This window comes from Mizuhopecten yessoensis, unplaced genomic scaffold (genome assembly GCF_002113885.1).
Source record: "Mizuhopecten yessoensis strain PY_sf001 unplaced genomic scaffold, ASM211388v2 scaffold11103, whole genome shotgun sequence".
NCBI classification, from domain to species: Eukaryota; Metazoa; Mollusca; class Bivalvia; order Pectinida; family Pectinidae; genus Mizuhopecten; species Mizuhopecten yessoensis.
The window spans coordinates 576,287-604,064 of NW_018408881.1; the positions used below are offsets into that span (position 1 = coordinate 576,287).

At 36.3% G+C, this 27,778-nt stretch overlaps 2 protein-coding genes across 3 annotated transcripts in view; both read right to left on the bottom strand.

The window, feature by feature from the left end:
* The window catches only part of LOC110465868 (profilin-like), a 32,771-nt gene extending 17,073 nt beyond the window's left edge, over positions 1-15,698 (bottom strand). Inside the window, exon 1 of the mRNA XM_021521993.1 lies at positions 15,593-15,698. The gene's annotated coding sequence lies outside the window, so the exon portion shown is untranslated. The remainder of the gene's footprint in view (positions 1-15,592) is intronic.
* LOC110465867 (profilin-like) overlaps positions 3,263-27,778 on the bottom strand; it is a 32,026-nt gene continuing 7,510 nt past the window's right edge. Inside the window, exons 1-2 of one of the 2 annotated variants that reach the window (XM_021521991.1) lie at positions 15,109-15,221; positions 3,263-5,087 (exon numbers count right to left, since the gene is read on the bottom strand). In XM_021521991.1, the coding sequence (XP_021377666.1) occupies positions 4,649-5,071 (423 nt within the window). In that variant the 5' untranslated portion in view covers positions 5,072-5,087; positions 15,109-15,221 and the 3' untranslated portion in view covers positions 3,263-4,648. Of the gene's footprint in view, positions 5,088-15,108; positions 15,222-27,778 lie in introns of those variants that run through there. The other variant, XM_021521992.1, reaches the window with a different exon arrangement.

The window sequence follows — 27,778 nt, forward strand, 5'->3', positions numbered from 1 at the left end:
CAGTCCCATAAATATCGCCAAATCACGTGGCTTTTGTTAAATGATCTCGGAAACTATGTTCAATTTTGCATGCACATCGTTTACAGACCAGCTACTACACTCCTGCCAATAGTTAAATTCTATGGGTCAGATTCATTTTAATATTTTCAACCATCAATCGAAGTGCCTACGATATTTGGAACTTTACATAAGCATAAACGAGGCAAAATGAGTTAACCGGGTCAAACTTAACAATATAGCCAAATGAGAACCACAACCTCTCGTTCGACCTTGTCCGTTGATTTTCAGTGGAATCCTGCTTCGGCGGATTTCGGAACAAAATTTCCCGCTTACAGCCAAGGATCCCTGCTAGCACATTGGATCCTTTGGGTTGGGTCGTTTTCTTCGATACAACTGCAACAGTTAGAACAGAGTACTCCTGTTGACCAGATAGCTAGTCTAGCGATATGAAGGCCAGGGTTCGAATCCCGGTCTGGTCTCGCTGAATATTTTGTCAGAAAAAAACATTTTTTAAATTCCCAATCCCCGCAAGACGGATGAATTCCATATAGAGACAAAACCTCACTTGACATTTTGCCATAATATGCATGAAGGTGCCCTATAAATAGCACAGAATTTGTAAAGCGAGTTGGTGATCTTGACCTTTGACCCCGAGGATAATGAATGGTTCAACCATTGCATAGGTAGTAATTCTGCTTCAAAAGTACAGGAGAAAAAATTGACGCAAGTTTCATGCAAGAATGGATTGTATTGTAATGAATTTTTAAAAAAAATCGATTTTGAGCATAGCATTTGTTTGAACCAAAATGACCTTGACCTTTAAATAACCACAAAACGAATGCATGTTTTTCTTTTTTTTTCCCTTCTCCAGTAATGCAGGCGACAATGACCTATCAACTCGATCTGGCAATCAAAAAGCAGGTAATTTTTAGCCCTGGCATACATGTATATGTAAATAATAAAGTTCGGCAATCGGGTTAGAAAGTTCCATGTGCAGCGCGACACCTATTCCAGAAATTACTTTATCATACAATTACTGTGTGATGATGTGTCATAAAGCCACCACATCAATTAGGTTTATGTCACGCCTGTTATAATATCACTCTGGAAATTATCATGACCTCTTCATCTTACAGAGGTGGCCAAATGCAAAAAAAATGTTTCAGATCTCAATTTATATCATATGATAAAAAGAATCTGTCATTCCTTCCCCTTCATATCAGATTTATGATACTCGGTTGGGATTTTTTTTTATATTTGCTCGCGAAAGGCTAGCAAAAATGAACAAGAGGCCCAAGAAAAATTGAAGTTATGATAGGTTATGTTATTGGAAGTGTACATGTATTACATGGTTAGTCAGGGGTTATATTTATATGCAATTGGACAAAATCTTGTCATTCCTAAAATAAAAGGATGATTTCAGAGAATTTGCTATATTTCCCCTATTGGGCCCCTCTGTCCCCAGGGGGGGTGGGTGGGTGTCAGACCCATCATCGATACAAAATTAGGTCCCCTTCACCCAAGGATGCTTTAGACCAAATATGTCGTTCCTACATTAGTATTAGGATTTCAAAGCTATTGTCCTCTCTCGCCCTGCCTCCCTGTCAAAAGGGGGGTCACACCCACCGTTTATACAAAATTGGTTCCCCTTCACCCAAGGATGCTTCATCCCAAATGTATTAACAAGAGGCCCATGGGCATAAACGGTTACCCGAAACCTACTGTATTTATTTTTGTTGGTGAAATATGTACCAATTTGATTACAAAATAGTTAAGTATAATGTTAACTCAAGTTTGTCAGGACCATGAGCTGATCATTCCTAGACCGAGTTTCAGTTAAATCGGCCTATTAGAACTTGTTTTTAATTTGAAATAGTTTTTCAAAATGGCGGCCAGATTGGATTTCTGATTGACACGAAAAATAACAACACTCGGTCAGGGAGATGTCAGTAAGCTTCCCATGAAATATTAATGAAATCCCTTTGTCAGTATTTCAGCTTAAGTTGAAAATGTAAAATGTTAACGGACGACGGACGAAGACGGATAGCAATAGGTCACTTGAGCTAAAGCTCAGGTGACCTAAAAATCCTGTTATTCCCCCAGAAGAAGAGAGATTTTGAAGAATTTGCTGTTTCCCATATTGGGCCCCGCCCCCTAAGCCACAGGGGGTCCAAACCCACCATTTATACAAAATTGATTTCCCTTCCAAATATGATGCTACTGTTCAAATTTGGTCAAAATACCTTCATCCCAACAGAAGAAGGAGGAAATTAAAGCTATACCTCTATATCCCTTATTGGACCCCGCCTCTCTGCCCCCAGGGTGGTCAGACCCACCGTTTATACAAAATTGCTTCCCCTTCACCCAAGGATACTTCATACCAAATTTGGACAAAATCCTTGACATTCCTACAGAAGAAGGATTTTGAAGAATTTGCTATGTTTCCCTTATTGGGCCCCGCTCCTCAGCCCCCTGGGGGGGCCACACTCACTGTTTATACAAAATTGAGTCCCTTTTGCCTAAGGATGCTCCAGACCCAATTGGGATGATATCCCTTAATCCCTACGGTAGAATAAAAAATTTAAAGGTTTATCTCCATTTCTCCTATTGGGCCCTGCCCCTCTGTCCGAAGTGGAGGCACACACACCATTTATATAATATTAATGAGTCCCCTTGGCCCAAGGATGCTCCAGACCAAATTAGTTTAAAATCCTACAATCCCTACTGTAGAAGAAGGATTTTAAAGGTTTTACCTCTATTTCCCCTATTTGGCCCTCCTCTCGGCCCCAAGGAGGGCTACACCCACCCTTTATACAAAATTGTGTCACCTTGGCCCAAGGATTTTAGAGACTAAATTAGGATAAAATCCCTTAATCCCTACGGTAGAAGGATTTTGAAGGTTAAAACTCTATTTCCCCTATTCGGCCCCGCCCCTCTGCCCAAAGGGGGGCCACACCCACCGTTTATACAAAATTGAGTCCCCTTGGCCTAAGGATGCTCCAGACCAAATTTAGTCAAAATCTACTTGGCCGTTCAGGACTATTAGCGGTTTAAAGGAAAAGTTGACGGACGCTGCGGTATGGCATAAGCTCACCATGCATGGTTCTTCAGACCAGGTGAGGTAAAAATCCAAAACTTGTATCATCAATCTAACATGAAGGAAAACTAATGACAGATCCTCTACATATAACAGCACTGTTTAGAGGTAAGATAGTGTACCAGGACAGTATTTGTGGGTATCACATACAACAACTACACATTGTTTAATTGGTAACATAGTATTTATGCTGAAAGATGATGATCTGTAAATCCTATAAAAGGGAATCCAAACTCGTAGAGTGTATTGGTATATATATATACCACATTACATTCGACTCAAAAAAAGCACTTGGCGCAACAGCCTTGACGTATCCAGCAGTGGTAAACCTTTGTTCATAAACAAAATATCACATTGGTTTTTTTTCAATCAATTACTAATGTATGGCAAGACATACATGCTATAGCACTGAAAATAATGAACAATACAATGAAATAATTAATTGCAAGTTGGTCCTTCACATACAATATAAGCCTATTCACATCAAAATGTTCATCCCAATATTATTTTTTTTTATTACAGATATCTAAGAATAGCTATAGTTAGTATAAAAAAAAATTCGGAGTATATACGAGTTCATCTAAAGAAAGTATCAGTGCACAGCACACCGTCAGCAAGATAAATTCTATTATCATTGAATGCGGAAAGTAGTCAAAATTGAGAATTTCACAGTTTCTTTTTATAATTCTCAAAATTTTACCAATACGTAAACTGAATGGAAAATATCTTCTATACTTCTACTGTGACAGAATAATATGGACAATCATGGCTTGTTATAAACAGCAGTTTAATTTTCTTATCGTCTTTCTAAGAGGCAGCTTAATGCAACAATTTTAAACACGAGTGCACCAATTTCCGGTTTCAGTTTAACAATAACTGCTCTGCAATGAATGTAGTTTCTATTCGATTTTTTATACAGTTACAAGTACTACATGTAAAATCCAGTACCTGCATGTCTACATTAAATTAATCCATCATGGTTTATTCTATGCTCAACATCAAATTCTGCAGGGGATTCTTTTACATATCACTTAAGTTTGTTTATAGCAGGTTGGGCTAGAAACTGCTGATGGTGTCGAAAGTCCTATTAATATTGGATACTACGCTTTCTTGAATTTGTATTTATTCTTTTTGTGGTTTGTCTTATGGCAAAAACAAGTTTGCAGTGCAAGGAATTTATTGAAGCAGCTGAAGTTATCATCAGAAAGTCTTGACAAATGAATGGGAGATTTGCAGTTCACGTATTATTTCCAATCACCGAAGCAGTTGCGATCAAGCCTTGCACTTGTCAAATGCCATATCGCGCTGGCAAAAGTACTGGAAGCCATTACACGGTTTCATCCATTCCTCAGGAAATTGTTCCAATGTTTTAGAATCCAATCAGTTTGACTTTACGTTGGTGAACCTCGGGTAAAGAAATGAGTTAACAAGTTTATGCAGATAAAAAGTTAACTGTGTGCAAATGGTTACTACTTTCTCCGACGAGCTCAGCATCACCACATGATTATAGCCTATGAACATACACAGATGTCAGGAATTACTCAGATGTCATCACATGCCCAGGCTCTCAAGGTATTCTGCTATTACCGCTACTGCTTTATTAGTCACGCCCTGTTGACCCCCTTCCGGACAATGTGCAATCACTATCGCCGTCTTAGATGCTTGCATGGTTATTGCACCTTTATCCTTTTTCTTACCAAGAACAAGCTTTTCATCTTCCACTCTGAGAAACTGATATTTTTCTTTACCACAATGAATACCACTGCTCATAAAGCCAGAGAAATCTTTGGACTTAAAACACTTAGCAATTTTAACACCTTCTTCAGGATCGAGTTTAAATGCTGCTGCATGTCCCGATGTGGTCCATGGACTTCCTCCATCCAATCCGATAATACATGCATTGTCTGCGTGTGCTGCTCCGCTGCTATCCTTGCTCTGGGCAAGCAGGTTGTCGATGTAAGAATCCCAAGACATTTCGAAAGGTGAGAATCTAAAAAGAGAACAAAACTATAAGATCAGGGTCTGAAATATCTACCGATTACAATTTCTCTTTCTTCTTCGTTGCTCTTTAGTTGACGTAACGGTATCATGCATTCTTTTCTCTAGTACAAATAAAAAGATTAGGGATGGGGACAATAATATTTATACAATGCCAACTATCTATAATTTGTTGGGCAAAATATTGCATATATATTGTAGATAAACCCTTGGGGGGAGGGGGCGAGGTTTATGAAATAATTTCAAATACACGTATATGTTAATATTGAATTAATATCATCCAAATGACTTAAATGGTCTAATGATATTTGGATTTCAGTCAATATTTTCCCTTTATTTGTCTTGTAATTTTTCTCTGTAACCATGGAGCTCACTCTTCGACAAATGATATAAATCTCTTAAGGATATATATATATATATAAGTATATCAGCATGGAAATTAAAAAAAACTCAACATCTGACAAAACAATCATAAATTAATCAAATGCCACAAGCTAATGGATGCAAACTTCCTTTACAGTACTATATACATGTAAGCTATATATATGTTTAATTACACAGAATTTCATAAGGTGTACAATTCACAATTCCACTAGCCCATAGCTACATGTACTGTAGATGTTTTTCAATAGGAGAGTGAACATTTTATTCATAGTGAAGGTATACGTATTGATTTGTAAGAAGAACTTTCCAATATTTGTCTGCAGGTTATATTTAACTCATTCACCCCTGAAGACACATTTGAACCCTTCCAATTCAAAGGTTGGAATAGTTCATTATGAAATATCAGGGGTGAATGAGTCAACTCATTCACCCCTACCATCTCAAACAGGACTTGTGCATGCCCAGTCTTTGAATTGGTAATTATATATATATAATTATAAGGTTCAAATGTAATTTTCGGGGTGAATAGGTTAATGATATGAACTCTTGTACACCCTAATCATGAACACATGTACATGTATGTACCCTGATCAAGTACTATACCATTATTAACTCATTCACCCCTGAAGGCACATTTGAACTCTTCTAACTCAATGGTTAGAATAGTTCAATATGAAATTTCAGGGGTGAATGAGTTAAAAACATACACACCAAACATAGATATATATTCAGTTTACATAAACATGTAGCATGCAAACAAAGATGGCTTCTACTAGATTTTTTCTTTTTTCAATAACCTATACTGTGAATTTGTCATGAACACTGAACAGAAACCCTTTCCATTAACCCTTTCACCACTGTAGACCATAACAGGACTCATCTGAATCAATGCATGGTAGAGTCTACTATAGTTATCATAGGGGTGAAAGGGTTAACACTGTTTAAAGTAGACCGGGTCGTAGTCAAGCAATCACAGTAAAAAAACAGTGTTGTTCTATGGTAATCATTTACTTCATATACATTTCTATCTTTTACTCAAAAATGTAACATGCATAGTAGGCATCTAGTAAAGAAATATTAATTCAATAACCTACACTGTGTGTGAATTTGTCCTTTGAGCAGAAACCCTATCCATTTACACTGTCCAAAATTAACAGTAGACCGATAGGCAATTATTTACTTCATATTACAGACAAAGTTGTCCGAGAATATTTACACGAACTAGGATGGGTATTATTCTATGATAAGTAGGAATAAATGGCCTAAAATTAGTTGCTTAGTCTATAAAAACTTGCTGTTGGTCTATATAAGAAATCAATTTTACAGAGACCTATTGACTACGGCCCGTAAAAACTATCATTGTACGTACTTGTAACTAAATATGGTACTTGTCTAACTCTTAACATTATTGGTGACGGCTACATTTTCTCTACAACTAGATCTCCCTGAATAATTTATTAACTATTATTTTTTATCCAATATCTTCCCAATTGCCAAAGGCCTCCAAGATGCAAAATACTCATGCAATAAAACAAAATGTTAACTCATACCCAGCATGGTGTCAAATTATTTAATAGAAAGTGCAGTTTCAACTGTTCAAAAGAGCAGTAACACATCTTAAATCATTCACCCCTGAAATTTTATAACGACATATTCCAACCTTTGAATTGGAAGAGTTCAAATGTGTATTCAGGGGATGAATGGTTTTTATATCAGTTTATCCAGTCACAAAGACGAAGTTACAGTAGCACTGTTCACAGTACCAAATTTGAGAAGAATCCGTAAAAATCTAAACTTTTAACGCTACCAATCAGAGAATGTGATAACCATGTTGGATAACCGATCAAACAAAATAAAAACCTTTGCACTTGCTTTCCAACCCATACACAGATCTATGTAAAGGTTCAATTCTGCCCAATAAATTCAGGTTTTCAAGAAAAGTGGTGGAAATCTCACCGGCAGAAGAGATATATACATGTACATGTATATTAGAAACGGTGCAAAGACAGGAACAATTGCATTTCTGGGGAATCAAATTGGAAACACGAACTCTTAAAATAGATATATGAACAAGTATTGGTGAACTTCAGGACTATCAAATGCTGAGAAATGAAATGAGATCTTTTTTTTTACCCTACGTCTGTACGAGGTTGAAATTTCCACAAGATGTTTGTTATATATGTATGCAACCCACAAACCTGAAATTTTCTGATTGTAAAGTTTGATAAAAAGTTTAGCTAGTCTGTAAAGTAATGACGCTATTGAGGACATGTATGATGGACGGATTTCTATTAACTGTCAACAACTAGTGACAAAGGTAAAATAAACCCCTGAAGGGGTGAAGTATTTGGACGACATATGCATACCCGAAGTGAAATAATTCATTTGAAATACTGTGTATGATTCAAATTAGGTATTTCTAGAAAAAGTATTTATACTCTTTTTCCGTTGTTGTTTAAAATTGTGAACAACTCCTTGAGAAATAGATAATTTAATTTCACAATGCATATATGGTTGTTTTTGTACATACATGTGATTTTCGAGTCGGTGAAATTATGGCATTGTTCGAATTCAGTTAACGTATAAGCAAACTATTTATATGAAGAAAATGATAATTGCGATGAGTAGACATATTTTATAATTGAAATGCTGCTATTGTTACCATCTAAAACGTTAACCTAATTAATATTTTCAGAAACTGTAAAATCAAAAAATAACCCAGCATTCAGTATGCTTTAAACCAGTCAAATGATACGATGGAATGCTCTGCTGTAAAAATACTTAATGTCCTTGCAACTTGATTGATTCGTTCGGAAAAACTAACTGTATCAATTCAAGTCTATACATTTCAATGCAGTATTTTTGTCGGACCTTGAACCTGTGATTGATGACTCAAGGTTTCATAATAAATGTTCGAGCTAAGATCAATTTCAACCACCACTACGGTTTATTATCACTGACACTGCATCAAACATCACTTGTCAGTTTGCATTCATGAACATTATCGACACTAAACACTTCTGTGGAAAAAGTTGAAACATCTGGAGTTTGACTCACGAATATCATACATCGAAATCCTGTAAATAAGACGGAATGTGATTCCTAAAATATGTGAGGAAACACAGGTCAATACATTTAATTTTAAGTAGGAATATTGGATTTCTTATCAAATTCCATATTTCTTTGTCAATTAAATTTCCGAAGCCTGTGCTATTAAAATAACTACAGACATTTTAATGTTTGAGTACAGGTGATTATTTTACCTTGATTTATTGGTTGTAATTGTCAAAATGTTTTCATAACGAATGGGCCTCAATTATACTTTGAAACAGGGAGAAATTCAAATTATAAAAGTTTGATTCATGAAAATAATATTAGTGTGTACATGTATGTTATATACAAGGGGGAAATTCTGGACTTTGCCGACTGTAGCTTGATTTACCGGTTTTATCCAGCAATACAAGGAAAATGAACGACTTAATAAAAAATATTTCTCAAGTGGAATTTTGAGAATCATTTCTCAAAGCTTTTGTAGGCTTTTGTATGTAAATTTAAATAAACAGTATACAAAACATTGCAACCTTATAAGGCTTATTCATGCCAGAGGTTAACGACATGTGCATGCTTTGATCATATGACCCATTTTTACGATACGTCACAGGTCAACCATAAGTGTACACATGCTTTTTCAATTCGGTTTTAACAATCACTTTGATTGGCCGAGCTCTGTAGTACTTATAACCAATCAGCGATAAGGAAAACAATTTTCACAGAACATTTATATGAAGGAACAGTTTTTTACCGACATTGAGGCAATGCCATTAATTCAATGAATTTTTAATTCAGTTTCAATTCCAAACAAATAAAGCAAGAATTGCTACCTTTCAACACTTTCATTTCAAACTCAAAATTGAAGATCCTTGGCTGTTGCTTTATTTTGATAAAATTTTGATCACAATGCCTCCAGTAGAATGAATTCACCAATTATTGGTTCATTTGCCTTTGCATTGGATGTCATTGTTTTTGTCTTCAACTTTAACTCATTTACCCCTGAAATTTCATAATAAACTATTCCAACCTCTGAATTGGAAGAGTTCAAATGTGTCTTTAGGGGTGAATGAGTAGTTAACTGATCTAATTTTTCATATCTTAGAGAACTTTTCACTGATTCATGGAACTAGAGATGTGTTCACACAATCAATTTTGCCAACCAGAGCATCAGTAAATAATAAATAGGTTGTGTAAAATAATTGCTTTTTTTTTGATAATTGTTTTCTTATGATAATTGATTGAAATTGCAATGAACATGTACAGCCAACCAAAGAGAATGTTACACTGAAAAATACTACATAGGCTGAAATGACATGCATCCGGAAAATCAATTAAAATATGAATAATTTTGGTACAACTGCATCACATGTACATTGTACACCAAACCCTGATGCCTCTGCTATGAATCGGGACATTCATATAAAGATCAACACCAAATTCCGGACACAACATTTAACAACAGGTGGTTTAGACTGCTCAGTTTATTTAGGGCACCAGGAATGGTCTCGTATACACAAAAACACGCCCGATATATTGCAAATTAAAGAAGCCATGACATTAGTTGCATACAACAATAAACCCTGGTATCCTCCATCGCCATAAGGAGTTTACAGATGTCGATCATAGACACAGCATCAGCATCAACGTCTTACGCAGACGTAAGACAAACGCCATCAACGCAGGCATGTACGTAACAGTTATGGTTATATAACATACAGTGCAATGACACCAGTAGCAATCTAACAAGAACCATGGCACTAACAAAATACACGATAACAATTGGACAAACTCTTCTGAACTGCACACACACCACATTTAGCTGATCACAGAAATGCCAGTTCAGTAGCCAGACATCAAGTGCATGCAGTACGTTCATAAGCATCTCACCATATTCTTGAAGGTGATCACTGCTTGAGAATATCCAGAGGCCTCCTTTCTAGGCAACAGACTGAGCTAAATGTAATCTTCTGGAAGTCTACGGCCCTTATTCACGACACAGTTCATTCTGCACATCGCACAGCAGTGAACTACACCAACTTCAGGACATTACAAGTTTATTGAAATAATGATCTTTACAAAATGTGATCATTGCGCGCACTGGGCATATAAAAGGAAGCAAAAAATCCAATGAATGGGCTCTGTTTCCCTGTATTCATTTCTTCATTCGGAAGCCTATATATTCAACATAGTACACATACCGAATACCAGGAAATGTTTGCCCAGTCCAAAATGTTGTCCTTCGCCCACGAAAACAACTTTCGTCCTTCACGTTAATTACTGTTTAATTGTATTTGCTGTATTAAATGATCAATTCTACTTCTTTATGGAGGTGAAAATTCAACTACAGAGAACATTTCCCGGTAAATAGTATATATGCAACACAATGATTGTTTTTGTTTAAGCGACCCAACGGCAACTGGGGTCATTAACAACCAGAATAATCATATACATATATATCATGTCTTTGTGTGATTTAGTACTGATAAAATAAAGAGAACACAAAACAGAAATTACTTGCACTTTCAGCCCCCTTTGAGCATTTTAAGCTCCCCCGATGAAAGATGTTACAAAGTCTTACAAACTAAAAGTGCTTGTGATTCCTCCTAAAAAACCCGAAGATATTAATTGCGAAAAAACAAAGACAAAAGCAATGTACAGTTTATTTTATTTTTTTATTAATTTTACATACAATTGATATAAACTGCACTGTAGTAAGTACAAAGAAAGAAAAAAGCAATGCAACATTTTTAAAAAGAAACCTACATTTAGTACAACATATGCTCACTAAGAAAAGGTATTAATTTAAAGGATACGACAATATAAAATAAGGTTTAGCGGTTCTTCACAGGAATCTATTGATGTGCTATGGTATCTTTTATTTCTCCTTTAATCGCATTGCAGCACTGTCAATCATTTTCGCGTCCTGGCCCATCTATCGTGGTGGGAGACTTCTAATTTTGGACAGTTAAATAAAAAAAATCCTGGCTACCAAAAAAAAAAATTTAGTCTCATTTTCAAGTGCTATCTTCAGGACTGATGAGTTGGTGAACCCAAAGGATTTCCCCTAAATTCTGATCTGCTGTATGCAAGTATATTGGATTTTGATCCGAAATGATGTTTATCAGCATGTAAAATTTGCTTTGTGGTCAGAGGATCTATACATTATTTACCCTTTGACCCCTAGGTAACTTTAGCACTCTACCATACATTTATCTGTACGAGTCCATTACGATTCACAGTAGTGAAAGGGTTAATAGGGAAACAATTTAAACATGGCCAAACACCTGAGGTACCACCAAAGTATGAATAGATACAATGGTCCAGGGGAAACCTGAAAAGCTATATATAGACATGTACAATAACGCCAGACAGCCATTTTTTGCCGTCTATTGCTTTGTTAAAAGTTACAACGCTTTTCATTGGTTCAGTTGTACCATGTGCCATAAGCCAATCAGACACATAGATTCACCGTGAACAAAAAACAAAAAAAAATCCCTACCCAAAATATTTATTGAAATTTTCAAGAAAGATATTTTTTTATGTTTTTGTCAATTGTTTAAAAAAAAAAAAGGAATCATACTTTTACTACTGGTATTGTGTTTGAATTTAAGTTACTACTTAAATTAAAAAAATGTCATGTTTTCTGCACTGGCCCCATGTGTTGAATCCAGTTTCGTTTGTAGCTGCTGATTTCCAAGTTATATTAGATATATAGGCCGGCATTGATTGAAGCGGTAAATCACGAGAAGTGTTTAATTTGTGTTTATACATATATCCAGTGTACAGTTACCGTGCTGTGCACAAGACCGCCTGCAACGAGGAAATCCAAGTCGAAGCTGCCATTTCAAACCATCCTAAAGAACACATGTAAACAGTCGTACTTATTATTGCGGTTACATGACTACGGAGTCAGAGGCTTGAATAGATGGAGATATGACACAAATATTACACCCCTTTGCTGCTACCAAATAACTACGACCCACGTGCCCTTATACAGGACCAAACCGAAATACGGAAATTACGAACTGTACCGCAGTCTTTTGAACCGCGGTTAAACGCGACACCCCTACTTCCGACGTATGTTCATAAGCAATGAAATGGAAAATTTACGGATAGCTCCAGAGGCTGCATTTCTCTGTTTGATGCACAATACGTACATTTTCTAAAGTAGTTCGTACATTCTAATTAAATAATGAAAATCTGTCAAGAAATACATCCACAACAGTGATAACAGGAAATGTGATGGTGTCATCAAAATTCTATTTTTGATCAAAGACATTCGAAATTTATTAAAGGTATATATATTTTTTTCAAGGCAAGCATTCCAGTGAAATATGACCACAAGTGTGACATATCGATGACATATGTTGGTATATGGTATATATATATGCATGTACAAGTTCAGACAGAACAGAATTTATAGGCCGATTGCTATAGAAGACAACTATCACACTTTAATTGCGAGGCAAAACAAAGCAGTTTAGTACTATTGTTTTTTATAAAACAGAATTGAAATCATCGATATTTTTTCATACAAGTTATTAACTATTATTTACTTCCTACAGTTCTTTCATATACTACTATTTGTTTCTGAAAAACTAGCAATACAAGTCATGTGACACGTTGACCCATTTCACCCTTAACGTCACATTTGAACTTTACCAAATCAATGATTGGACAAGTCCAGTTTAAAATTGTAGGGGTGAATGAGTTAATGTTGCATGATTGTTGTTTGAGCATGATGACATTACTCAACTTGCTAAAGGATGAGATGTAAACTCGTTTTTTTCGAATTGAAAGGAAATAATTTCAATTTCAGGATATTGATACAGTAAAACCTGCCTTATTGAGTGACTCAATGTTGAGGAAATCACATACAAGCATAGAAAATCCTTGAAGCTAACAGCAATATGGACCCTTTTCAGTAATTTTAAGTCTATTTCTAAAGTAACCGCTTAATTTGTAACAACTTGAAGTCTTGATCATATTCTTTAAGAAGATGGTGGTCAGTTTTCCATTAAAATGTGCCTAAGGATTGGTAAAAAATCATGCTCAGATATAAATGTAGATGAAAATTATCTATAAGATCATTTTTCAACAGAAGGAAAGAATATTACTTCAATTGTCAACATATCATAATCAAAGGATGAATTGGAAGAAGAAATTATGAATTAATGTGTTCACTTTCACACAGAATGGGAAATGTATATTGGGTAGTGTTTTCCTCCCCGACTCTCGTGGTCTTTGCGACAAAACTTGAACACCACCCTAGTTTATATTAGAATGCCAAGAAGTCGGAATAAACTGACAAACTACACTATACAACCAATCCTTTAAGCAATGTGATCTGTTTGTCCCAATCCAAAAAAACGTCACTTAAACTGATTTCAATTACTAGCGTGTTCAGGAGTGTCTTCAAGCTTGAACAGGAAACAATGCAAGAGATACTTGCTGTATCTTGGCACCCATGCCATATTATGATATTGATTAATCTTATGTATGCTTGATCTTTTCTCTAATATGCAAATGTAGGTAACAGGACGAACCTACTTATGAAATTCAGGAAGATTTGAACTTTATTTTCTGAACAGAGTAATACACACCAAAAACATAGCTAACATAAAAATGTCTGTCTATTGTCTATCATTCCCCCCCCCCATATGAAGTTGAAAATGAAAGGTGCATTTACAACGTACATGCATGAGCCATCGAAATAGGGTCTCTGAAAGATCCCCCCAGTCCTTTCCAAGAAATAGCCACTAACAAACTTTTATAACGTGAAAATTAAAGATGGTTATCTTCTGGCCGTCTTGTTTCTATCAGCCTCAATACTTGGGAGAACCTACATTAGACCATTGCTTAACAAAATTTGAAATGTCAAAACACTATATGCCCACAAGGCAGTTACAGGAATCATTGAAGATGGATGGATGATGGATGAAAGGTTATTTGGAAGCCCACAATCTGATGATGTTGGGCTAAAAATGATTATTGATAAATTGTGCTCGAGCTGACAAAAACGGAGGGTACCAATCAACCCAGTCTCCCGTCTCTACTGCCGTAGTTGCTTCAGCAAGGTTTTATATTTTCACAGAGAAATTAGAAGTATAAAGAACAAATACTGATATGTACACTACAGTGTTATCGATGTTTAAACGAAAAAATAAACATTCAGTTTCATAAGAAGCTTCTTATCCAAGTTTTCTTGTGCAAGTTTTCCACTACAAATGGGAAAATACAATGAATGATCGCACATTGTTCACCGAAAAGCATCTTGATCGTAAATCATGACGTTTATTTACAAAAAGGACTTTCATCAAAGTTACTTTTACATACTAACAGCAAATGTGTATGCAAACAAATGTTATCCTTCGTATATTTTATGAAATCGCCTGTTAACCCTACAATGGGGTGTGTAAAAATTCACTTCCTCCATTTTCCGACTGTGTTAGTCATATTAGGTCATCATGGCTAGACTTCCTGTGTCATACCAATGAAATATTTTGCTACAAATTATCATATTTGTCATGTAATACTACCAAACCAGTTATAATCATGTTTTTTTCCAAATGCCAAACCTTTTAGAAATTGAGTAGTGTCCGTTGGATGTCAGATGGTGGCCGTTGTCTGCATCAGTGATCTCCGTGAAAATGGACCTTGTGAAATCACGCGGTAAGTGGGACGGGCAAAGCCGGCTGTCTGTCAGATCACGTGATCCGACACCATTTTGGAACTCCCTTTACTTGTTGCATACACATGTGCTTTCAGTATTCTAGAAAATTCTACCATATAATGACGTCAATGGGAGTCATTCACAAGTAAACTTAAAAGCTAAGTTGCTGTTATGACTGAGTAATTGATATTAACTAGAGGCAAAATTAAGAAAAAAATCCTTTTTTGTTGGGTGGTAGCAATAATCACCCGTCCCTATATCAATGTCTACCCTTCCCCTCTTCGGCGTGTTGCCAACATCAAAATGTCAATAAATGACCTATTACTACAAAAGTACAAAACATGTCTAACACTACAGCTTGATATTTATACAAAAATAAATATACTTACTTGTTTCTGGCCGGTATAAAGTCTTCTCTTCGGTGTCCTACCTGTCAGTTCCGCCTCACCTTAGTAAGTTCCGGTAGAGCGCCGCCTATTGCTCATGTCTCCAAAACTAGAAGGGGAACCACTCTAATATTGCGAGCTAATTCACAATGACACACATGTAACGATTCGGGTTCACTTGTAGAGTTTTAAATATAGATTATCATTCATGCTTGTATTCTTTTTAAATCTCGCATGAATGACAAACCGTGTGACAAAACTTTAAAAAGTCTAAAAATAATTCTTTTAATAACAGGAATAATTGGTTTAAAATTGGTTTAATTCAGGTATAACGTTACATGCAGTTTAAGCTGTTCCGACTGAAACGAAGGCTAAAAATAAAGAAAAAACCCAAGTTGCTCGTATTATATTTATTTCGAATGTCAAAAGTGAGGGTTAAAATTGGGGGACTTGACCAGTATTTCAAAAAACATGTTATTCTATACAGTGACGTGCCATTCAAGTTTTTTTTTATCATGTTGCGGCACTTTCCCATTGGATTCTATCAGAGACGTATATTACAATATTACATTGTAATATATATCATAGACATATGTATTACAATATTACATTGTGTTATATATATTAGAGACATATATCTTACATTGTAATAATCGGGGTTACATATGTGTAGATTTCACATATTACATTGTAATATAGCAGAGACATATGTATTACAATATTACATTGTAATATATATCAGAGACATATATATTACATTAAAATATATATCTGAGACATACATATATTACATTGTAATATATCTCTGATTCTATGTTAATTTACTTTTTGACTTCGTTTAACATCAAGTTTTTCTAAAGCTTGACATTCTGTTAGATAATTATCACAGTGTTTCACCTGGTAATGTATTCCGTCTTTGCGTATTGCAGAGTTATCTTCTCGNTCTCTTATGAGCAGGTATTGATTGTTACGTCATTGGTTTGTGAGAGAACGTCATAAATTTTTGAGAAAACGACGTAATTTTCCCACACAAACCAATGACGTAACAATCAATACCTGCTCACAAGAGAAGATAACTCTGCAATACGCAAAGACGGAATATATATTATAATAATAATCCGTGGCTAAATTTTTGAGATATCATTTTCACCGCAGCATAAAAGTTATGCTTTTACGTCAATTCCATAGGCACACGATTAAATGTTTCCGCAAAAAAAAAGTTTTTGCAAAGAAACCCATCACGGTTAAAATTCTTTGAAACCGATAATTTTATTAATATAACTAACCATGAGAGGCGCTCGATAATTTTCCCGCTTTGTACTGAATTTCATCATTTTTTGATAAAAAACGACTCAATGAAGATACATTTTCCAAAAGTAAATAAACATAAAATCCATAGGGAAAATGAATAACATGGAAAAGTTACCGCACGTCACTTTATATATTATATTAATTGGTGAATTGGTCTATAGAATCACTGAAGTCACTATTGTATTCTAATTCAACAGTATTTCCAGGTGACTGCCAACTAACGTACCGCATAAAAACACGACGATATTACAGGGACCTGAACATTTGTTAAAGCTATATTTGAACCTTAACTAAGGTGTTCAGAGTAATTTGACATGTTTTAGGGGTGATCATTGGGGTGTCCTTTTTACCAAAAGTCGATCTAAACCCCTAAAACATGTAAAATTACTCCGAACATCTTAGTTTAGGTCCAAAATATAGCTTAAACAAATTATCAGGTCCCTGTGCACGATTTGCGTGCTGGAGACAAATTAGTCATATATGCCTGAAATATATTTCAGTCTACGGTTTTTGTTCTTGGTCTTTTTTTCTGTTCTTTTCATTTTATGTTATTTTTTTTTAAATGACAGAAACAGAAAAAAAGATGGGCCATAATTTATCAACCACAAGGAAAATGCTTTTTAGCTCTCTTGGGTATCAAGAAAAACATAAAATTCACACATTTGACCAACTTTGAAGTGTAAATTCTAAATCAGGAATAAAAAGACATAGTAACAACAACTAAAGTTCAATATATATTTGTCAAAATGTTTCATAAGAATCATTGCATTACGTTAAAAAACAATCAATATGGCTAAAAAAACAAAATCAAATTGAAGGTATTTACTAAAGATAGAACATACATGTAATATTAGTAAATCTCAAAAGTCGTTTTGATTTATGACTTATTGATTAAAATATGGCATTTGTGTTCCAGTTTTAGACCTTATAATTGCTGTTGTCACGTACAACTTATAATTGATTATAAGTCTTCAAAATTGGCCAGCAGTCAGGGCTGATTTGGAACTATTAAAAAGTACTTGGTTTGTTTTGTTTGTGTTTTATGTCCTATTAACAGCTATGGTCAATTAAAGTCACAACATGTTTTGGTGATGGAGGAAAGCCGGAGTTCCCGGAGAAAAACCACCGACCTACGTACGGTCAGTACCTGGCGACAGCCCCACGTAGGTCTCGAACCCGCGACCCAGTGGTTGAGCAAACAGTCAGACGCCTTAGCCACTTGGCCACCGCGACCCCTAAAAGTACAAACTAGACGAATGCCTCTTATGTAACATGTATATGAGAAAATTATCAAAACATTTTATTTATTTTTTATGTATAACTTTTTTAAGTTTTAATACAACTGCCACTTTCGTTAAGATCTTGAAGAAAATATGACGTTAGGATGGCCAAAACTCAAGCTAAAACAGTCAGTTGAACGAACAGTAAAATAGACAAAATAAGTGTACGTTTTGAAAACAAATATCAGTAATTATTTTTACAGACATAACCACCATCACACGACAAGTTAAGAGGAATTTAAGGTAAAATCTTCATAACTAAATATTTTCTCTCGACCAGTCGTACAAAGTGGTAGGATACGGATTTTTCAATACAACAGTGGTAGGATACGGGTTTTTCAATACAACAGTGGTAGGATACGGATTTTTCAATACAACAGTGGTAGGATACGAATTTTTCAATACAACAGTGGTAGGATACGGATAAATACAAGCGTTGAGTGTATGCTTTCCCAGCAATCCAGAGTTGTCTTCCATGGTCTGCTACTGTTGACGTGACGTCAATGCATAGATGACGTGACGTCATACCATTGTTATGACTTAGATCTCGTCATCCTGCACGATGCTATCTCCTCCCAGGGGATGACTGATAGAATCTCCCCCTACCTGGAGGGTGTGACAGAGAAATCTTCAACCCGAGGGGTGATGTCAAGTTTTTGGTTGTCTAACCCGAGGCTCTGATTTCGGTAGATTTTTCCGTAATAAGTTCTAATTTTGTTTCTGTAGTATATTTATCAATCCCCTGAATAAATACATAGATTATAAGAATTTGTTGCAATATCAAACGCTATGAAAGATTTTGTCAACGAACTGTTTGTCTAATATAATCGCCTGTCTACATCTATTACCTATGTAAACATTCTAAATGTATGTTTGGAAAACCTGTCTATAATTACTACCTGTCCATAATGCCACCTGTCTATAACTACCACCTGTCTATAACTACCACATGCATATAACTAGCACCTGCGTATAACTAGTCTACTACCTGTCTATAACTACCACCTGCCTATAACTACTACCTGTCTATAACTACCACTTGTCTATAACTACCACCTGTCTATAACTACCACCTGTCTATAACTACCACCTGCCTATACCTACTACCTGTCTATAACTACCACTTGTCTATAACTACCACCTGTCTATAACTACCACCTGCATATAACTAGTCTACTACCTGACTATAACTACTACCTGTCTATAACTACCACCTGCCTATAACTACTACCTGTCTATAACTACCACTTGTCTATAACTACCACCTGTCTATAACTACCACCTGTCTATAACTACCACCTGCCTATACCTACTACCTGTCTATAACTACCACTTGTCTATAACTACCACCTGTCTATAACTACCACCTGCATATAACTAGTCTACTACCTGACTATAACTACTACCTGTCTATTACTACCACCTGCCTATAACTTACAACAGTGGTAAACTACCACTTGTCTATAACTGCCACCTGTCTATAACTACCACCTGTCTATAACTGCCACCTGCCTATAACTAACACCTGACTATAACTACCACCTGTCTATTACTACTACCTGTCTATAACTGCTACCATCCTCGATATCCAGGGGGTACGCACACTTTCGCTCTCTCCACCCCTGGAATATGTCATAGCAAAATTGAAGGCACAAAGATAGCTGTTTGATTGGTCTCAGGTAAAAAAAACTGACCAATCGCGAGGTTGATACCTGTCCTTTGAAGATAAAAAAGGAGAGACGCCAGACTTCAAAGACTTTTTTTATCGTTGCGTGACCGCGAGATTCTTTTTATGTACATCAAAGAATCGAACTAGTCCTCTTGTCTCATGAAAAAGGTGGCCCACACCGAGCCTTCAATTTTGCAATGACATAGGTTATAACAACTACCTGTCTATAATTACATCTGTCTATAACTACCACCTGTTTATAACTAAACCTGTCAATAACTTCCACCTGTTTATAACTACCACCTGTCAATAACTTCCACCTGTCTATAACTACCACCTGTCAATAAATAACACTTGTCTATAACTACCACCTGTACATAACTACCATTATTCAATAACTACTACCTGTCTATAACTACCACCTGTCTATAACTACCACCTGTCTATAACGACGACATGTCTATAACTACTACCTGTCTATAACGACGACCTGTCTATAACTACCACTTGTCTATAAATACCACCTGTCTATAACTACCACCTGTCAATACATAACACTTGTCTATAACGACGACCTGTCTATAACTACCACTTGTCTATAACTGCCATTAATCTTTATTTTCTACCTGTCTATAACTACTACCTGTCTATAACTACCACCTGTCAATAAATAACACTTGTCTATAACTACCACCTGTCTATAACAACCACCTGTCAATAAATGCCATTAATCTATAACTTCTACCTGTCCTTAACTACCATCTGTATATAACTACCATTAATCTATAACTACTACCTGTTTATAACTTCTACCTGCCTATAACTACTTCCTAGCTAAAACAACCACCTGTCTATAACTACTACCTGTTCATAATTACAATATGTCTATAACTACCATAAATCTATAACTACCACCTGTTCATAACTTCTACCTGCCTATAACTGCTACCTGTCCATAACTACCACCTGTCTATAACTACCACCTGTCAATATCTTCCGCCTTTCTAAAACAACCACCTGTCTATATTTACTACCTGTTCATAACAACAATATGTCTATAACTACCATTAATCTATAACTACCACCAGTCTATAACTACTACCTGTTTGTAACTACCACCTGTCTATAACTACCACCTGTCTATAACAACTTCCTGTCTATAATTAGCATTAATCTATAACTACCACCTGTCTATAACTACCACCTGTCTATAACTACCACCGGTATATAACTACCACCTGGCTATAACTTCAACCTGTCAATAACTACCACCTGTCAATAACTACCACCTGTCTATACCGACGACCTGTCTATAACTACCACTTGTCTATAACTACCACCTGTCTATAATTACCACCTGTCTATAACTACCACCTGTCTATAACAACGACCTGTCTGTAACTTCCAACTGTCTATAACAACTTCCTGTCTATAATTAGCATTAATCTATAACTACCACCTGTCTATAGCTACCACCTGTCTATAACTACCACCGGTATATAACTACCGCCTGGCTATAACTTCAACCTGTCAATAACTACCCCCTGTCAATAACTACCACCTGTCTATACCGACGACCTGTCTATAACTACCACTTGTCTATAACTACCACCTGTCTATAACTACCACCTGTATATAACTACTACCTGTATATAACTACCACCTGTACATAACTACCACCTGTATATAACTACCACCTGTCTATAACTACTACCTGTATATAACTACCACCTGTACATAACTACCACCTGTATATAACTACCACCTGTCTATAACTACCACCTGTATATAACTACTACCTGTATATAACTACCACCTGTACATAACTACCACCTGTATATAACTACCACCTGTCTATAACTACTACCTGTATATAACTACCACCTGTACATAACTACCACCTGTATATAACTACCACCTGTCTATAACTACCACCTGTAAATAACTTCCGCCTTTCTAAAACAACCATCTGTCTATAACTACTACCTGTTCATAACAACAATATGTCTATAACTACCATTAATCTATAACTACCACCTGTCTATAACCACCACCTGTCTATAACTACCACCTGTCTATAACAACGACCTGTCTGTAACTTCCAACTGTCTATAACAACTTCCTGTCTATAATTACCATTAATCTATAACTACTACATGTCTATAACTTCCACCTGTCTATAACTACCACCTGTCAATAACTACCACCTGTCAATAACTACCACCTGTCTATAACGACGACCTGTCCATAACTACCACTTGTCTATAACTACCACCTGTCTATAACTACAACCTATCTATAACTACCATCTGTCTATAATTACCCCCTGCCTATAACTACCACCTGTCTTTAAATCACTTTGATCTATAACTACTGCCTGTCTATAACTACCGCCTGTCTTTAACTACCACCTGTCTATTTACCTCCTGCCTATAACTACCACCTGTCTTTAAATCGCTTTGATCTATAACTACTGCCTGTCTATAACTACCCCCTGTCAATAACTACCACCTGTCTATAACGACAACCTGTCCATAACTACCACTTGTCTAAAACTACCACCTGTCTATAACTACTACCTGTATATAACTACTACATATTTATAACTACCATCTGTCTATAGCAACCACATGTCTATAACTACCACCTGTCAATAACTCCCCCCTGTCTATAACTTCTCCCTGCCTATAACTACCACCTGTCTTTAAATCGCTTTGATCTATAACTACTGCCTGTCTATAACTACCCCCTGTCAATAACTACCACCTGTCAATAACTACCAACTGTCTATAACTTCTACCTGCCTATAACTGCTACCTGTCCATAACTACCACCTGTCTATAATTGACTTTGATCTATAACTACTGCCTGTCTATAACTCCCCCCTGTCAATAACTACCACCTGTCTATAACTACTACCCGTTCATAATTACAATATGTCTATAACTACCACCTGTCTATTATTACCTCCTGCCTATAACTACCACCTGTCTTTAAATGATTTTGATCTATAACTACTGCCTGTCTATAACTACCGCCTGTCAATAACTACCACCTGTCTATACCGACGACCTGTCTATAACTACCACTTCCACCTGTCTATAACTACCACCTGTATGTATGTACCCTCTGTATATAACTACTACCTGTATATATGTACCCTCTGTATATAACTACCACCTGTATGTATGTACCCTCTGTATAAAACTACCACCTGTATATATCTACTCACAGTCTATAACTACCACCTGTATGTATGTACCCTCTGTATATAACTACCACCTGTATATATCTACTCACAGTCTATAACTACCACCTGTATATATGTACCCTCTAACTACCACCTGTCTTTAAATGACTTTGATCTATAACTACTGCCTGTCTATAACTACCCCCTGTCAATAACTACCACCTGTCTATAAATACTACCTGTCTTTAACTGCCACATTTTGTATAACTACTACCTGTATATAACTACTGTCAATATCTTCCGCCTTTCTAAAACAACCATCTGTCTATAACTACTACCTGTTCATAATTACAATATGTCTATAACTACCACCTGTCTATTTACCTCCTGCCTATAACTCCCACCTGTCTATAACTACTACCTGTCTAAAACTGCTACATGTCAATTACTACCACCTGTCTATAACTACCACGTGCATATATCTACCATCTGTCCATGACTACAACATGTCTATAACTACCACCTGTATATAACTACTCTAAGTCTATAACTACCTCCTCGCTGTATATAACTACCACCTGTATATATGTACCCTCTAACTACCACCTGTCTTTAAATGATTTTGATCTATAACTACTGCCTGTCTATAACTCCCCCCTGTCAATAACTACCCCCTGTCTATAACTACAACCTATCTATAACTCCCATCTGTCTATAATTACCCCCTGCCTATAACTACCACCTGTCTTTAAATGATTTTGATCTATAACTACTGCCTGTCTATAACTACCGCCTGTCAATAACTACCACCTGTCAATAACTCCCCCCTGTCTATAACTTCTCCCTGCCTATAACTACCACCTGTCTTTAAATCGCTTTGATCTATAACTACTGCCTGTCTATAACTACCGCCTGTCTTTAACTACCACCTGTCTATTTACCTCCTGCCTATAACTACCACCTGTCTTTAAATGACTTTGATCTATAACTACTGCCTGTCTATAACTACCACCTGTCAATAACTACCACCTGTCTATAACTTCTACCTGCCTATAACTACCACCTGTCTATAATTGACTTTGATCTATAACTACTGCCTGTCTATAACTACCGCCTGTCTATAACTACCACCTGTCTATTATTACCTTCTGCCTATAACTACCACCTGTCTATAACTACCACCTGTATATAACTACCACCTGTCTATAACTACCACCTGTATATAACTACCACCTGTATATATCTACCACCTGTCTATAACTACCACTTGTATATAACTACTACCTGTCTATACCTACTACCTGTCTATAACTACCACATGTCTTAAACGACCACCTTTTTTATAACAACCACCTGTATATAACTACCACCTATTTAGAACTACCACCTGTTTATAACTACCACCTATTTATAACTACCAGCTGTATATAACTACCACCTGTATATAACTACCACCTGTCTATAAATACTACCTGTCTTTAACTACCAAATTTTGTATAACTACTACCTGTATATAACTACTACCTATTTATAACTACCATCTGTCTATAGCAACCACATGTCTATAACTACCACCTGTATATAACTACTACCTGTATATAACTACCACCTGTATATAACTACCACCTGTCTATAACTACCTCCTGTCTATAACTACCCCCTGTCTATAACTACCACCTGTCTATATCTACCATCTGTCCATGACCACAACCTGTCTAAAACTACCACCTGTCTATAACTACCACCTGTTTATACATACCGCCTGTCTATAACTACCACCTGTCTATAAATACCACCTGTCTATAACAAACACCTGTCAATAACTGCCACCTGTCTATAATTACCACGTGTATATATCTACCATCTGTCCATGACTACAACCTGTCTATAACTACTACCTGTCTATAACTACTACTTGTCTATAACTACCGCCTGTCTATAACTACCACCTGTCTATAACTACCACCTGTCTATAACTACCACCTGCCTATTACTACCACCTGTCTATAACTACCACCTGTATATAACTACTACCGGTCTATAACTGTCGTCTGTCTATAACTACCGCCAGTCTATACCTACCGCCTGTCTATAACTACCACGTGTATATAACTACCACCTGTCTATAACTACCACCTGTCTATAACTACCACCTGTCTATATCTACCATCTGTCCATGACTACAACCTGTCTAAAACTACCACCTGTCTATAACTACCACGTGCATATATCTACCATCTGTCCATGACTACAACCTGTCTATAACTACTACCTGTCTATAACTACCACCTGTCTATAACTACTACCTGTCTATAACTACTACCTGTCTATAACTACCGCCTGTCTATACATACAGCCTGTCTATAACTACCACCTGTCTATAACTACCACATGTCTATAACTACCACCTGTCTATAACTACCACGTGTATATGTCTACCATCTGTCCATGACTACAACCTGTCTATAACTACTACCTGTCTATAACTACCACCTGTCTATAACTACTACCTGTCTATAACTACTACCTGTCTATAACTACCGCCTGTCTATACATACAGCCTGTCTATAACTACCACCTGTCTATAACTACCACATGTCTATAACTACCACCTGTCTATAACTACTTCCTGTCTATAACTACTACCTGTCTATAACTACTCCCTGTCTATAACTACTACCTGTCTATAACTACCGCCTGTCTATAACTACCGCCTGTCTATAACTACCACCTGTCTATAACTACCACCTGTATATAACTACCACCTGTCTATAACTACCACATGTCTATAACTACCACCTGTCTATAACTACCACATGTCTATAACTACCACCTGTCTATAACTACCACCTGTTTATAACTACCGCCTGTCTATACATACCGCCTGTCTATAACTACCACCTGTCTATAACTACCACATGTCTATAACTACCACCTGTCTATAACTACCCCCTGTATATAACTACTACCTGTATATAACTACCACCTGTATATATCTACTCACAGTCTATAACTACTATCTGAATATATATATGTACCCTCTGTCTATAACTACCACCTGTATATATGAACCCTCTGTCTATAACTACCACCTGTATATATCTACCACCTGTCTATAACTACTCACAGTCTATAACTACTCACAGTCTATAACTACTCACAGTTTATAACTACCACCTGTATGTATGTACCCTCTGTCTATAACTACCACCTGTATATAACTACTCACAGTCTATAACTACCATCTATAACTACCACCTGTATATATGTACCCGCTGTCTATAACTACCACCTGTATATATGAACCCTCTGTATATAACTACCACCTGTATATAACTACCACCTGTATATAACTACCACCTGTCTATAACTACCACATGTCTATAACTACCACCTGTCTATAACTCCTACCTGTCTATAACTACCGCCTGTCTATAACTACCACCTGTCTATATCTACCATCTGTCCATGACTACAACCTGTCTAAAACTACCACCTGTCTATAACTTCCACGTGCATATATCTACCATCTGCCCATGACTACAACCAGTCTATAACTACTACCTGTCTATAACTACCGCCTGTCTATACATACCACCTGTCTATAACTACCACCTGTCTATAACGACGACCTGTCCATAACTACAACTTGTCTATAACTACCACCTGTCTATAACTTATATAACTACCACCTGTATATAACTACCACCTGTATATAACTACTCACAGTCTATAACTACCACCTGTATGTATGTACCCTCTGTATATAACTACCACCTGTATATATGTACCCTCCGTCTATAACTACCACCTGTATATATGTACCCGCTGTCTATAACTACCACCTGTATATATGAACCCTCTGTATATAACTACCACCTGTATATATCTACCACCTGTCTATAACTACTCAGAGTCTATAAATACCACCTGTATATATGTACCCTCTGTATATAACTCTGTCTATAACTACCACCTGTATGTATGTACCCTCTGTCTATAACTACCACCTGGATCTATCTACTTCCTGTATATATGTACCCTCTGTATATAACTACCACCTATATATATGTACCCTCTGTCTATAACTACCACCTGTATCTATCTACTTCCTGTATATATGTACCCTCTGTATATAACTACCACCTGTATATATGTACCCTCTGTCTATAACTACCACCTGTATGTATGTACCCTCTGTATATAACTACCACCGGTATATATGTACCCTCTGTCTATAACTACCACCTGTATGTATGTACCCTCTGTCTATAACTACCACCTGTATGTATGTACCCTCTGTCTTTAACTACCACCTGTATATATGTACCCTCTATATATAACTACCCACAGTCTATAACTACCACCTGTATATATGTACCCTCTGTCTTTAACTACCACCTGTATATATGTACCCTCTATATATAACTACTCACAGTCTATAACTACCACCTGTATATATGTACCATCTGTATATAACTACTCACAGTCTATAACAACCACCTATATATAACTACTCACAGTCTATAACTACCACCTGTATATAACTACTCACAGTCTATAACTACCACCTGTATATAACTACTCACAGTCTATAACTACCACCTGTATATATGTACCCTCTGTATATAACTACTCACGGTCTATAACTACCACCTGTATATAACTACTCACAGTCTATAACTACCACCTGTATATAACTACTCTAAGTCTATAACTACCACCTGTATATATGTACC